Source organism: Schistocerca nitens, chromosome 5, assembly GCF_023898315.1.
Source record: "Schistocerca nitens isolate TAMUIC-IGC-003100 chromosome 5, iqSchNite1.1, whole genome shotgun sequence".
Classification (NCBI taxonomy): Eukaryota; Metazoa; Arthropoda; class Insecta; order Orthoptera; family Acrididae; genus Schistocerca; species Schistocerca nitens.
Window position 1 is genome coordinate 53,551,119 of NC_064618.1, and position 14,676 is coordinate 53,565,794.

At 46.6% G+C, this 14,676-nt stretch overlaps 1 protein-coding gene across 1 annotated transcript in view; it reads left to right on the forward strand.

Annotated features, from left to right (window-relative positions):
* The window catches only part of LOC126259594 (discoidin domain-containing receptor tyrosine kinase B-like), a 416,947-nt gene that overhangs the window by 234,253 nt on the left and 168,018 nt on the right, over positions 1-14,676 (forward strand). The window contains exon 4 of the mRNA XM_049956504.1: positions 4,779-5,010. Coding sequence (XP_049812461.1) covers positions 4,779-5,010 — 232 coding nt within the window. The remainder of the gene's footprint in view (positions 1-4,778; positions 5,011-14,676) is intronic.

The window sequence follows — 14,676 nt, forward strand, 5'->3', positions numbered from 1 at the left end:
TTCCAGGAGTGTATATATATATATTTACTGAAGCATGTGCTCTTCTTGTACAGGGAAGTTTTAAACAAAGAATGGCGAATGGAAGGGTAGAGATACACTATTCTTCGACTAGTCTACAATTTATTACTTGAATCGATATATCATTATGTATGTTGTATGTTACTGAATGCTCAGTAGTGACGGTCACTCTGCACTTTGTAATCGTTTAAAAAATGCACAATCTCGGCAACCGTAAAACACAATGTGCTTTTGATGGACAAATCGTTACTCCGAAGACATCTAACCGTACGTTTATTGTGAATAACTCATTCATAATGTGACAGCAAAAAAAAAAGAGAAACGGAAAGGAACTATATTACGCATTTCTTCTTCACAATAACAGCACAACTGTATGGTACCAACATAACCAAATTACGAGTTGCAATGCAGGAGGGCTTTTGGGACATAATTCCACCTTCTTCTCCTTCCTTCGCCCTCCTCATTTCTCAGATTTCCTCATTTACCGTTGTGTATACAGCAGACTTCGATAGAATTTCTGAGGTAGGGTGGACGACATAGAAATCTGATTTGAAGACTTCTCCAATTCCCAGACCTGCTGATTTCTTGGGATGTGAAAGTAAGTAACGATCCAAATATGGGACTGATATATTAGTATTCGGAGTGGAATAGAAGGAATCAAATTTCCTGACCGAAACTTTGGTATTTTTTCAGTATATTCTCCCTGTACCGTCATGCACTTGGTCGACCGATTTTCCAGTGCCTTAATCCAATTCAGAAAATCAGATTCCTCCAGACCTGCAAAATATGCCTCAACTTCGGCTGCCACTTTCTAGTTTGAATGGAATCTCCGTCCAGTGAGCAAAATTTTCGGGTTAGGGAAGAGATGGAAGCTTAATGAAGCCAAATCAGCCAAACCATGCAGCTGTGGCCACCATTCGTATCTTAGTCTATGTATTTTTGGCATTGTAACGACACATGAGTGTAGGGGCGTGCGTTGTGCTTCCTTGCCAAAGCTGCCCATCTTGGACGTGACATTTGCTGTAGTTGGTCCAGGAGGTTAGCGTAGTATTATCCTGTAATTGTTTGAGCAGTGGGATAATAATCTCGGTTGGTCCCGGCGGCGGTTCGTGTCCTCCCTCGGGCATGGGTGTGTGTGGTTGTCTTTAGGATAATTTAGGTTGTGTGTAAGCTTAGGGACTGATGACCTTAGCAGTCAAGTCCCATAAGATTTCACACACACGATAATAACCTATCAACAGAATCCCTGTCAGAAAACCGACGCGATGATCTTTCCTACAAGCGTATTGCCCTTGCTTTCTCTGGCGGTGCTGCATTAACACGTTGACACTGCTTTGACGGTTGATGTGCCTTTAGGGTGTAGTAGTGGACTCAAGTTTCATCTGTGGTTACAAACCGGGGCAAAAATCTTGTTAGCAGCCTGAAAACAGGCTAAACGTTATTCGGACATTTGCGTTATGACGCGTATCTCATCCTCTGGTAAGAATCTCGACACCCATGTAGCAGATAATTGTCTTATATCCAATTCCACTGTTAAAATAATACATAGCCGTTCAGATGACATTACTATAGCTTCAGCAGTTCCCGCACTTTCAGTCGGCAATCTCAGATGACTATTTTATACACTTTTGCAATAATTTGTGAGATGCCTATCTTGGCCGACCACCAAAGTTAAGCTCGTTTGTCCCCATGGCAACGGTTGAATATGAAGGAGGAAGTCCTCAAGTGTATTGTGGCTGTGCCCTCTTGTAACGTTTCGTGGTTCCTGACTGGATGAGGAGAGGGTGGTATGAAAGCTGGGTGGCCGGTTTCCTCTCACTACAACACAATCTGCACACGTGCTTAAAATACACTTTATTACAGGAACCAATTGAGTACTTAACTTCAATGATGTCCAATCTGAAGTTCTGTGGTTAACAGCAATTAGAAAACATATAATACTTCTTGAGTCTTGTCCATGTCCATATACAGCTATATACAATGACTACCGTTCCCTCACAGCTAGCTAAGGTGCGAGGTGACGACTATCAATGTGGAAGACTACAGCACAGTGAGGTGTGTATTGAGGCGCCATGCGATCTGAGTCCCGATGCGACGTACTGAGGTACTGAGATTCAGAGATTGAGACAGCTCCGTCGGCGGCGGCGAGCTATATGCACGCTGGTCAGGGGTCGTTATCGGCGCATAGCGTGGGGGGGCGTGCATGGTCTTGCGCTTAGTTCAGCGCGTGAGATACAGTTTCCTAGAGCCGACCGGTGTTCTGGCAAAGGCGTACGCCAGCACAAAACGTGTTCCGAAAACCTGCTTGAAATTACCTTTGCTTTCATACCTTTCTGTGTGAAGTACTTAATCACAACTCGAATCTCGATTTTTTCCGTCTTCATAAATCACTACATGAGAACAACAACAAACAGACGCCCGCATTCAAAATGGGTGACCTTTTTTTGTCCGTGAACATCGTTGTGGCAGCGCGAAATTTTCAAACAGGAATCCAGCTTCATCCGCACTGGGGTGGTTATTACAGATACTGTTTTATGATGTTCCCCTGTTGCAACCAAAAATTGTATTACGTTTTGCTTTAACCTAACATACAGGGGATAGGCAGAATAATGTGAACACCTGTACTTATCTCGAAATGGTTTATTAATAAAAGCCGGCCGTTGCGGCCGAGTGGTTCTAGGCGCTTCAGTCTGGAACCTCGCCACTGCTACGGTCGCTGGTTCGAATCCTGGCTCGGGCATGGATGTGTGTGATCTCCTTTGGTTAAAATTACCAAATATGCAGAAACCAGTTGAAAATCATGTTTTTGCGAGTGGTTGCTGCATACTTGGTAATTTTATGGTTTACGGTCGCTGCACGACTTGGGAACAACATGGAGCCCACCGTCCTTAGGTTAGTTAGGTTTAAGTAGTTCTAAGTGTAGGGGACTGATGACCTCAGATGTTAAGTTCCATAGTGCTCAGAGCCATTTGAACCATATTTTTATCAATAAGGGGTTGGAACCCCATTTGCCCGTAATACAGCTGCGATTCTTCTTGGAATACTGGCATATAGTGATTGTATAGTCTCCAGTGCAATGTTATGCCACACTTTGATCAGAATTTCCTCTAACTACTGTATTGGTGAGGAAATCTGCTCCGGAGTAATCTGCTCCGGAGTCTGCGCTCCAATAGCGCCCAAAAAGGGTCAAAATGGTTCAAATGGCTCTGAGCACTATGTGACTTAACATCTGAAGTCATCAGTCCCCTAGAACTTAGAACTACTTAAACCTAACTAACCTAAGGAAATTACACACATCCATGCCCGAGGCAGGATTCGAACCTGCAATCGTAGCGGTCGCGCGGTTCCAGACTGAAGCGCCTAGAACCGCTCGGCCACTCCGGCCGGCGCCCACAAAGGTTCGATAGTGTTTGAGTCCGGGGACTGTGCTGGCCAGGGATGACGCTGCAGTTCAGTTGCATGTTCCTGATACCACGATTGTACTGTCCTGGCTGTCTGAATGGGTGCACTATCTTCCTGAAATATGGCATCATTGTCGAGGATCAACGTTTGAATCATGGGGTGCACCTGACCACCTAACATGATCGCACAATCGTTGGCTGTAACACGACCTTTGAGAATAATGGTGGGATCAGCTACCCACACCATCACACTTCCACCTCCTTGCTTAACCGTTGGAATGAAGCAGCTAGGACTGTAGGCTGCTTTTGGCACTATCCTGACGTAAACCAGGCCCGATGTTGGAAAAAGTGGTGTATGGAGGATCATAGTGAACTCACGTTGATGTCTCAGTGACCAGATTCACCTGATGTATGTCCTATGGAATTCACCTGGGTCACTATCGGTCGCCATCACCGTGTTCGCAAAACTGCGGTCCGTTATTTGCGCGAATTACGTAACCTGTGCGTAGACATGTAATACCACATACTTTCACAAACCCACCAACAAACTGTCGGATCTCTGATACGTAAAATCATTTATGTACTTCGTTCGGACAAACATGCCATTAAGCAAGTGGTCATAAGATTTTGGCCTCTTCAGTGGAATGTAGTAACCTACCTATCGGCCCCTTGTCTCGTTTATCCGCCAACCTTAGTTACTTGTAACTGTTTTATGTTCTTGTGATAATGTCTCGTCAGATAATACGACGTGTTTCCAGTGATTAGCCGTCCAGGATTTATGCTCCTCTCACCATGTTTTACACTTCTCAGCGTTGGTTGCCTTCTCGAATGGTTTCGGTATAACAGCTCGTCCATCAGTATTCTCTTTATGAAGTTCTCGGCGGACAGTGGCGATAGATACGGCTTCTCGAAGATGGCTATTGAGCTCTGCAGTCACTGAAGCTGCCGCAGGTTTGCGTTGTTTTGACACAATTCGCCTTAGTCTACTACAATCTCTGCCACTTAGTTTTGATTTGCGCCCACTATTACGTTTACACGACGACGTCCTTCCAGCTAATCGGCCCCTGAAAAATGCCCTCTTTCTATGATAGGTCTTGCATTGCACGTCGACCTCGGCCTCTGAATGCAAATACGAAGTGTGCACTACTCGTAAACAACCTGCACTGATGTCTAGTCCGTACTGAAGACGCACAGTAAAGTGCGACACACTCCTTACCTGTGTTGTTGAACGCCAAACAAAACCATCGTACTGCCACTGTTCACATTATATTGCCTATCCGCTGTAGATCCTACACAGATTCCAAAGACGCTTAACAAACAGAGAAAGAGAGACTCATGGTTTACTTGTACTGTTGGCAGGGTCCGCACGGAGCGGCAGGGCGGTGCGTGGTGCCCCAAGCAGCAGGCGACGATGGAGCCCAAGGAGTGGCTGGAGGTGGACCTGCGGCAGGTGCACCTGGTCACCGCCACCGAGACGCAGGGCCGCTTCGGCAACGGCCAGGGCCAGGAGTTCGCCGAGGCCTACATGCTCGAGTACTGGCGGCCCAAGCTGGGCAAGTGGGTGCGCTACCGCGACTCCAAGGGCCGGGAGGTGCGTACGCGACACCCCTGTCCTAAACTGGCTCCCTGCATAGCCCGTCCACCCAATAAAATGTACTGATACTGGTCCTAAATTATAACAGGGCAGAATGAGTTTCACCTTGAGGATCAAGATTGTTTGCAAAGTAATGGTAGCGTGTTCGATTGGGGTTCCCAATATTGGCAAAACTAGCCAGTTTCTTCGTAAAGGGTACACAATATATGATCTTTGAATAGGTATCCTCACGAAAAAGAGGTAAAAAACAACATCCCAAGTGAGAACAGGTAGTATGGAAGCGGCACACATGCGTCAAAGGAAATACAATTATAAATGGTAGAGAATCAGTCGTCCTCTTTTGCAGTTTTATTTGGCAAATCCAGATTTCGGCTACTGCCTTGCCAATATCAATGCATTCGAGCAGTATTCAAAGAACTGTGACTGACGACCCAACAACAGGGAACTGACACGCATTGAGATTACAAAGTAGTGCACCGATAATGGCTAGGCACTAGCCGAAATCTATTTGCCAAATAAAACCTGCAAAAAATGACGACCGATTGCTGTCTTCTATCATTTATAAATCAGGTCACAGTTGCTGAGTGAACCTACGTTCCTAGTGGAAGGTAACGAGCCAAAGGAAATATTTGTTAACAAAGTTGGATATAAAGTACAAAATTCTATTTTTTTTAATAATAAAGTATACTGGAATGGTTCTGGAACCTTGACACTTCCTGTCTGCCTACAGACGTATAAAAGTAGTATTGAAGTTATGTTCGTAATTCGTTGTTTAGGTTCTCCATGCCTCTCCTTGGCCACTTTACAACGAGTGCCCAGTCGGAGCTTTTTCTGTGTTTCCAACAGGTTAGACGTCGACAGAATGTTAATTTGCCTCTCCTTTCTTACTTCCTTTCTTGCGTTTCCCATTTGTTCTGCTCGATCTGCGACCCTGCGTTCTTGTTAGAAGTCTGAACATTGTTGCACTTGTCTCATAATCGATGTGACATAAATTTCACATAAATAAATACAGCAGAACTTTCCTCCATAAATTTTCCATCAGATGATCCGCCGTCAGCTTCCGCCAACATGGCTGGAACTACAAAGGGCCAGATTTTCCAGTACATGCACTATAGTACATTCCAACAAATAATGGATCACTCAGCAACATCCTCTTTGATAAGAATTTTCATAGAATAAAGCGTTAGAACCTCAACGTAGCTCACAAACGACATATCTTGGCTTGGCAGCCTTCAGAGGATGTTGGCAATACAATCGATCTTACCAACGCCAGTGATGAATAAATAATAAATTCTTTTATTATACCATAGTTAAAATCTTCCGGGTTATTAGGCCGCGTCATGTTTCTTCTAAAATGTTCGACGTCTCGACCCCTCTTCTCAGGATCTTTTGGTGTCCACTGCTGCTAGAACAGTGACAACGGCCACGAAAGCCTTGCAGGCTTACATACATGTATCTACATATATACTCTGCAAACCGTCACAAAGTGCATGGTGGAGGGAATACCGTGCCAGTATTATCGATTATATTCCCTAATCCACTCTTATTCAGAGAGGGAACAGTGGCGGTTTTTGCTAATGTCTGTTGCCTTCTCCTCATGAATCGTATGGATGGGATAACATTGTCTTCCTCGAATATACGGTTTCTAAATTTATCCAGTGCGAAATCACGAGAGCTAAGTCGCCTTTCTTTCAAAATAATAAGTACGGCTGGAGGAGTTTCATTTTTAATAAAAATTATACCCAGCTGTGTCCCACCATAATCCAATTTAAATATGGATGTACGAAGATTTCTTTCGAGGATTCTAATTCAAGTTCACTGAGCATTTGTGACACACTTTTGTTTGTCATACTGTGTCAGATCCGGTATCTGAGCAGCAAAGTAGCTAATGACGCTCGAAGTAGAAAGGGTGAAAGATGGTGAAAGTGACCACTTCATACTCTATATTTGATATGCAAATTGCACAGAGTGATATGTAGTCGAATGAATTTGATTTGAAAATAGCACTTTCCTTTAATTTTTATTAAAGATTATCCAGTAGTGATTCCCAATACATGAAGTACATGTCGGCATTTTATTTCTTGAGAATTATGTTTGGCTTGGCTGGCAATGTCAAAGACACACAGCAGATCAAAGTGGGCCAAATGGCACCATTAACTTAATGCAGGTCGTAAGAGGTGATGCTGCTGCCATGTAGGACAGCACTCGCTAAAGGCTGCTGTGTGTACTGGAGAGGATGAGGGGGCGCCCGTTGCTAGCTCACACGATACGGATTGTAGGTAACGGTGTGGCCGTCCGGATGACCGTAGAAGTGTTGTTAGAATTTTCTGCACGAGATAACCACCGCTCCCAAGTCCCTAAAGCGTTTTTCTGCGGTAAGGGCGTTGTAAAGTACAGTAAAGGTCCTGGAAAGTGGGTAACAATGAGCCTTGGGTGAAAATGAAGGGAAGACGGCCCCAGTCTACCCACAGGACAGCAACTTACCCGTGGACACTATGCAGGTTTTGTGAAAGCTACAGGTACGTTTGGGTCTATGTTCTCGGTTGTACACAGTAGCTGAGCTGTGAGGATTCTGTAAGTGTGAGATGGCAGCTTTCTAACAGTAGCTTGCTTCTCATATAGGTAAAGCAGACAGGAATCTTAGAAGGGTCATAGGAAACAACACCGTGTAACACAATAACGTGCCTCTGTGAGGCGCCGAGTGGACAGACGAAAAAAAAAATTCCTTTCGATATATAACAATGGAAAATTGTACCGAAATGCAGGAGGATCTGCAACGAATCGACGCATGGTGCAGGGAATGGCAATTGAATCTCAATGTAGACAAGTGTAATGTGCTGCGAATATATAGAAAGAAAGATCCTTCATCATTTAGCTACAATATAGTAGGTCAGCAACTGGAAGCAGTTAATTCCATAAATAATCTGGGAGTAGGCATTAGCAGTGATTCAAAATGGAATGACCCTATAAAATTAATCGTCGGTAAAGCAGATGCCAGACAGAGACTCATTGGAAGAATCCTAACGAAATGCAGTCCGAAAACAAAGGATGTAGGTTACAGTACACTTGTTCGCCCACTGCTTGAATATTGCTCACCGGTGTGGGATCCGTACCAGATAGGGTTGATAGAAGAGATACAGAAGATCCCACGGAGAGCAGCGCGCTTCGTTACAGGATTATTTAGTAATCGCGAAAGCATTACGGAGATGATAAACTCCAGTGGAAGACTCTGCAGGAGAGACGCTCAGTAGCTCGATACGGGCTTTTGTTGAAGTTTCGAGAACATACCTTCACCGAGGAGTCAAGCAGTATGTTGCTCCCTCCTACGTATATGTCGCGAAGAGACCGTGAGGATAAAATCAGAGAGATTAGAGCCCACACAGAGGCATACCGACAATCTTTCTTTCCACGAACAATACGAGACTGAAATAGAATGGAGAACTGATAGAGGTACTCAAAGTACCCTCTGCCACACACCGTCAGGTGTCTTGCCGAGTATGCATGTACAGTGCTGGTGCACGCAAAAGTGTCTCGGAGCACACCGTTTTTCGGACATTGTTGAGCAAGGGGCTGCACAGCAAACCATCCCTATGAGCTGATATGTTGCAGTGGGCACGTGGGGATCGAGAAGATTGGGGTTCGACGTCCATCATTGGAGGTGTGTCGAGTTTTCGGATGAATCACATTTGTACTACACTAGGTGAATGGTCGTCTCAACAAACTTGTCTAAACTATTTATCGTCCATGTTTCACTTCGATACATGGCTACAATCCATACAAATACATTCAGAAACGACATCCTGACACTTAAATCTATACTCGATGTTAACAAATTTCTCTTCTTCAGAAACACTTTCCTTGCAATTGCGAGACTACATTTTATATCCTCTCAGTTTCGACCATCATCAGTTATTTTTCTCCCCAAATAGCAAAACTCCTTTACTACTTTAAGTGTCTCATTTCCTAATCTAATTCCCTCAGCATCGCCCGACTTAACATTCTATTATCCTCGTTTTGCTTTTGTTGATGTTCATCTTATACCCTCCTTTCAAGACACTGTCCATTCCGTTCAACTGCTCTCCAAGTCCTTCGCTGCCTCTGACAGAATTACAATGTCATCGGCGAACCTCAAAGTTTTTATTTCTTCTCCGTGGATTTTAATACCTACTCCGCACTTTTCTTATGTTTCCTTTACTGCTTCCTCTATATACAGATTGAATAGCATCGGGGAGAGGCTACAACCCTGTCTCAATCCCTTCCCAACCACCGCTTCCCTTTCATGTCCCTCGACTCCTACAACTGCCATCTGCTTTCTGTACAAATTGTAAATAGCCTTTCGCTCCCTGTATTTTACCCCTGCCGCCTATAGAATTTGAAAGAGAGTATTCAAGTCAACATTGTCAAAAGCTCTCTGTAAGTCTACAAATGCTAGAAACGGAATATTTTACCCAAGCGGACGCCATCATCATTTAATCATACAGTAAATCTGCATGCCCTCGGGAAAAATGACGGCTGTAGTTTCCCCTTGCTTTCAGCCGTTCGCAGTACCAAAACAGCAAGGCCGTTTTGGTTAGTGTTACAAGGCCAGATCAGTCAATCGTCCAGACTGTTGCTCCTGCAACTACTGAAAAGGCTGCTGCCCCTCTTCAGGAACCACACGTTTGTCTGGCCTCTCAACAGATACCCCTCCGTTGTGGTTGCACCTACGGTACGGCTATCTGTCTCATTGAGGCACGCAAGCCTCCCCACCAACGGCAAGATCCATGGTTCTGGGGGGGGGGGGGGTCAGTGATAGTAGTAATTCTAATTAACGTAGTGAGATGGAAGTACGTTAAGAAAAGGGTGTAAATTACGTGATGGTGGGAACACGAGCCATCCACGGCTGAGTGCCCAGTCAGTTAAAAATAGCTCGGTGCCGGAGGAACTGTTTATACTGTGTTTCGGTTGAAGAATTTCATATTCGTACATATTTCTAGAATTAATATGTGGAACGCCACTGGTGACTGTATGTGAGTGTCTGCGCGAGCGTGTTGTGTGTGTGTGTGTGTGTGTGTGTGTGTTCGCGCGCGGCCAGTGAGCACCATAGGAAGTTGCAGGACACGCGCTGGGACGGTCTCGATGGCTGGGGGGTCTGGGCAGCGGGCTGGCAGAGTTTTTTGGTGACTGGGACGGCGCAGGGCGGGAGATCGATGGGCCGCTGCCCTTTGCTTTCCCGGAGCGCCCTGCCGCCCCGCGCCATCCTTTCCTCCCTTTATCGGCGGCACACAGGGGAGTGGGTCCTGGCCCAGCCGTGCCGTGAGAGGGCCACTCACGCGCTCCACTCCAGCGGAGGGCCGAGCCTCAGTCCCGCCAGTCGCTGACTCAGCGGAGCGGCCGCACCTCGACTGCCGCCCGCCTCTGCCTGTGTCTGCCCGTCTGGCTAACCACCCACACCGCTACCACACACCAAGCGCCCACTACTTGCACATTACACTATACCTTGACCAGGCTTGACTCTGAGGCGGCGCCTCCACAAAAGAAACGAGTGCATTAAAAATATATTTTTCAATTATATATTACCAAATCAAATTACTAGGTACTATTTGAATATTTGGGCAACGGCCTTGCCGCAGTGGATAAACCGATTCCCGTGAGATCACCGAAGTTAAGCGCCGTCGGGTGTGGCCGGCACTTGGATGGGTGACCATCCAGCTGCCATGCGCTGTTGCCATTTTTCGGGGTGCACTCAGCCCGGTGATGCCAATTGAGGAGCTACTCGACCGAATAGTAGCGGCTCCGGTCAAAGAAAACCATCACAACGACCGGGAGAGCGGTGTGCTGACCACACACCCCTCCTATCCGCATCCTCAACTGAGGATGACACGGCGGTCGGATGGTCCCGATGGGCGACTTGTGGCCTGAAGACGGAGTGCTGTTTGAATATTTGCCATTCAGATTTACATAATGAGTCAATGTTTCCAGAACTGTTAATATCGAGTGATATTTTTAAAACAGGTAGTAGCTACACTTACGGCTCCGCCCTGAAATTCAGGTTCGTTCCATGTAGTACATGTCTGAGTGTACATCTTCTTTTACAGTGATAGGTAATCCGCAGAGTGACTGGTGATTCATTCTCGCATACCTGTTACTATATCTGTCAGTTATGCTCAGATGCTCCATTAACCTGCGTATTACACAGAAGCGCCAAAGAATCTCGTACAGGTATGCTTATTAGGCAGAACACGGCGCTGCAGTCGGCAACTCCTATATAAGACAATAACTGCCTGGCGAAATTGTCAGATCGGTTACTGGTGCTACAGTGGCAGGTTATCAAGATTTAAGTGAGTCTGACCGTGGTGTTACAGTCGCCGCACGAGCGATGCGACACGGCATCTCCGAGGCAGCGATGAAGTGGGGATTTTCCCGTACGACCATTTCACGAGTGTACCCTGAATATCTGCCATCCGGTAAGACATCATATTTCCGACATCGCTGCGGCCGGAAAAAGATGCTGCAAGAAGGGGACTAACCACGACTGGAGGGAATCGTTCAACGTGACAGAAGTGCAACCGTTCCGCAAATTACTGCAGATGTCAATGCTGGGCCATCAACAAGTGTCAGGGTGCGAACCATTCTACGAAACGTCATCGATTTGAGCTTCCGCAGCCAAAGGCCCACTCCTATACCCTTGATGACTGCCCTTTGATGACTGCGCGACACAAGGCCTCGACTGGAACCGTCGATATTGGACTGTTGATGACTGGATACATGTTGTCTTGTCGGACGAGGCTCGTATCAAATTTTGTCGAACGAATGAACGTGTACGGGTGTGGAGATAATTTCACGAATAAATGCACCCTGCACGTCAGCTGGTTGAGGCTCTGAACTGCTGTGGGGCAAGTGTAGTTGCAGTGACACTGGACCCCTGATACGTCTAGATAAGACTCTGACACGTACGTAAGCATCCTGCCTGATCACCTTTATCCATTCATGTGCATTGTGCATTCCAACGGTCTTAGGCAATTCTAGAAGCACAATGCGACACCCCACTCGTCCAGAACTGCTAGAGAGTGGCTCCAGGAACACTCTTCTGAGTTTAAACACTTCCGCTGGCCACCAAATTCCCCAGGCATGAACATTATTGAGGATGGCTGGGATGCCTTGCAACTTCGTGTTCAGAAGATACCCGCACCACCTCGCACTCAAACGTATTTACGGACAGCCCTGCAGGATCCATGGTGTAAGTTCTCTCCAGCACTACTTCAGACATTAGTTGAGTCCCCGTCACGTCGTGTTGCGGCACTTCTGCGTGCTCGCAGGGCGCTACCCGATATTAGGCAGGTGTACCAGTTTCTTTGGCTCTTCAGTGTATATTGATATTTTGATAGTGTTGTAGGTACCTATTTGTTTCTAGCATTGCCGGTTCTATTTAGCATAACAAAGGCATGCTAAGTATGTAAATGTCTTGATAGATGGCACCGAAATACGATAACAAAGTTGCCAACAACTGTGGAAAGTTACAGGATATGTGAGATCGAATAAGGACATGAAGTCTGTGTCGTTACTTTCGGCTGCTGCTAAATTATATGAGAAAAAGTTCCCGACACGTTTTAAAGGACTTCGATATCGGATGTGCGCCGTTCGGCATTATTATGGCCTCAATTCTGCTGTGAACACTTTCATTGAGGTCTCTAAAGTCGCGTAGGAACGCCGGCCGGTGTGGCCAAGCGTCTTTAGGCGCTTGATTCTGGAACCGCGCGAACGCTACGGTCGCGGGTTCGAATCCTGCCTCGGTAATGGATGTGTGTGTTGTTCTTAGGTTTAAGTAGTTCTACGTCCTAGCTGACTGATGACCTCAGATGTTGTCCCATAGTGCTCAGAGCCATGTGAACCAAACTGTGTAGGAACGACAGCCTATTCTTCCTAAAAAGCTGATACCGGAGGAATTCGTGATATTGGACTGGATCGAAGTCTACGTTCTGATTCATCGCTGATGTATTCCACTGGTTTCAAGTCGAGCTGACAGGATAGTCAATTACAGGACAGTTAGTCTTCTCCTTAAACGAGTGCCACACACATGCTACTTTATGATAGGACGCGTTATCATGCAGTTACAATCAATCATCGTCTCTGAATTATTTCCCTACTCTACGCAGAACACATTTCTGTAAAATGTGTCAACATCCTTCCGCATTTAGTGTTGGTTTTCTTAAGGGGCTCCGGAAAGGCTCAAAATCATGAAAAGTTCAATTTTTACTTTTTTGCGTTTTCTGAATCTGCAGACTATTACTTTTTAATAGATATATAATTTATTCAATTCCGAAGACTACAAATATTTTAAATTTTTTTTGAAATGTGTTCTACATGGGCGTGACCCACTGTGGCGCTGTTAAACTGCTGTCAAATGGTGTTATTATTAACGTCCGTGTTCATCAGGTACATTTTAGTGATGTGAGATAAAGTATGTGTTGTGGCCAACCTGTGATGTTTCAATATACACTCCTGGAAATTGAAATAAGAACACCGTGAATTCATTGTCCCAGGAAGGGGAAACTTTATTGACACATTCCTGGGGTCAGATACATCACATGACCACACTGACAGAACCACAGGCACATAGACACAGGCAACAGAGCATGCACAATGTCGGCACTAGTACAGTGTATATCCACCTTTCGCAGCAATGCAGGCTGCTATTCTCCCATGGAGACGATCGTAGAGATGCTGGATGTAGTCCTGTGGAACGGCTTGCCATGCCATTTCCACCTGGCGCCTCAGTTGGACCAGCGTTCGTGCTGGACGTGCAGACCGCGTGAGACGACACTTCATCCAGTCCCAAACATGCTCAATGGAGGACAGATCCGGAGATCTTGCTGGCCAGGGTAGTTGACTTACACCTTCTAGAGCACGTTGGGTGGCACGGGATACATGCGGACGTGCATTGTCCTGTTGGAACAGCAAGTTCCCTTGCCGGTCTAGGAATGGTAGAACGATGGGTTCGATGACGGTTTGGATGTACCGTGCACTATTCAGTGTCCCCTCGACGATCACCAGTGGCGTACGGCCAGTGTAGGAGATCGCTCCCCACACCATGATGCCGGGTGTTGGCCCTGTGTGCCTCGGTCGTATGCAGTCCTGATTGTGGCGCTCACCTGCACGGCGCCAAACACGCATACGACCATCATTGGCACCAAGGCAGAAGCGACTCTCATCGCTGAAGACGACACGTCTCCATTCGTCCCTCCATTCACGCCTGTCGCGACACCACTGGAGGCGGGCTGCACGATGTTGGGGCGTGAGCGGAAGACGGCCTAACGGTGTGCGGGACCGTAGCCCAGCTTCATGGAGACGGTTGCGAATGGTCCTCGCCGATACCCCAGGAGCAACAGTGTCCCTAATTTGCTGGGAAGTGGCGGTGCGGTCCCCTACGGCACTGCGTAGGATCCTACGGTCTTGGCGTGCATCCGTGCGTCGCTGCGGTCCGGTCCCAGGTCGACGGGCACGTGCACCTTCCGCCGACCACTGGCGACAACATCGATGTACTGTGGAGACCTCACGCCCCACGTGTTGAGCAATTCGGCGGTACGTCCACCCGGCCTCCCGCATGCCCACTATACGCCCTCGCTCAAAGTCCGTCAACTGCACATACGGTTCACGTCCACGCTGTCACGGCATGCTACCAGT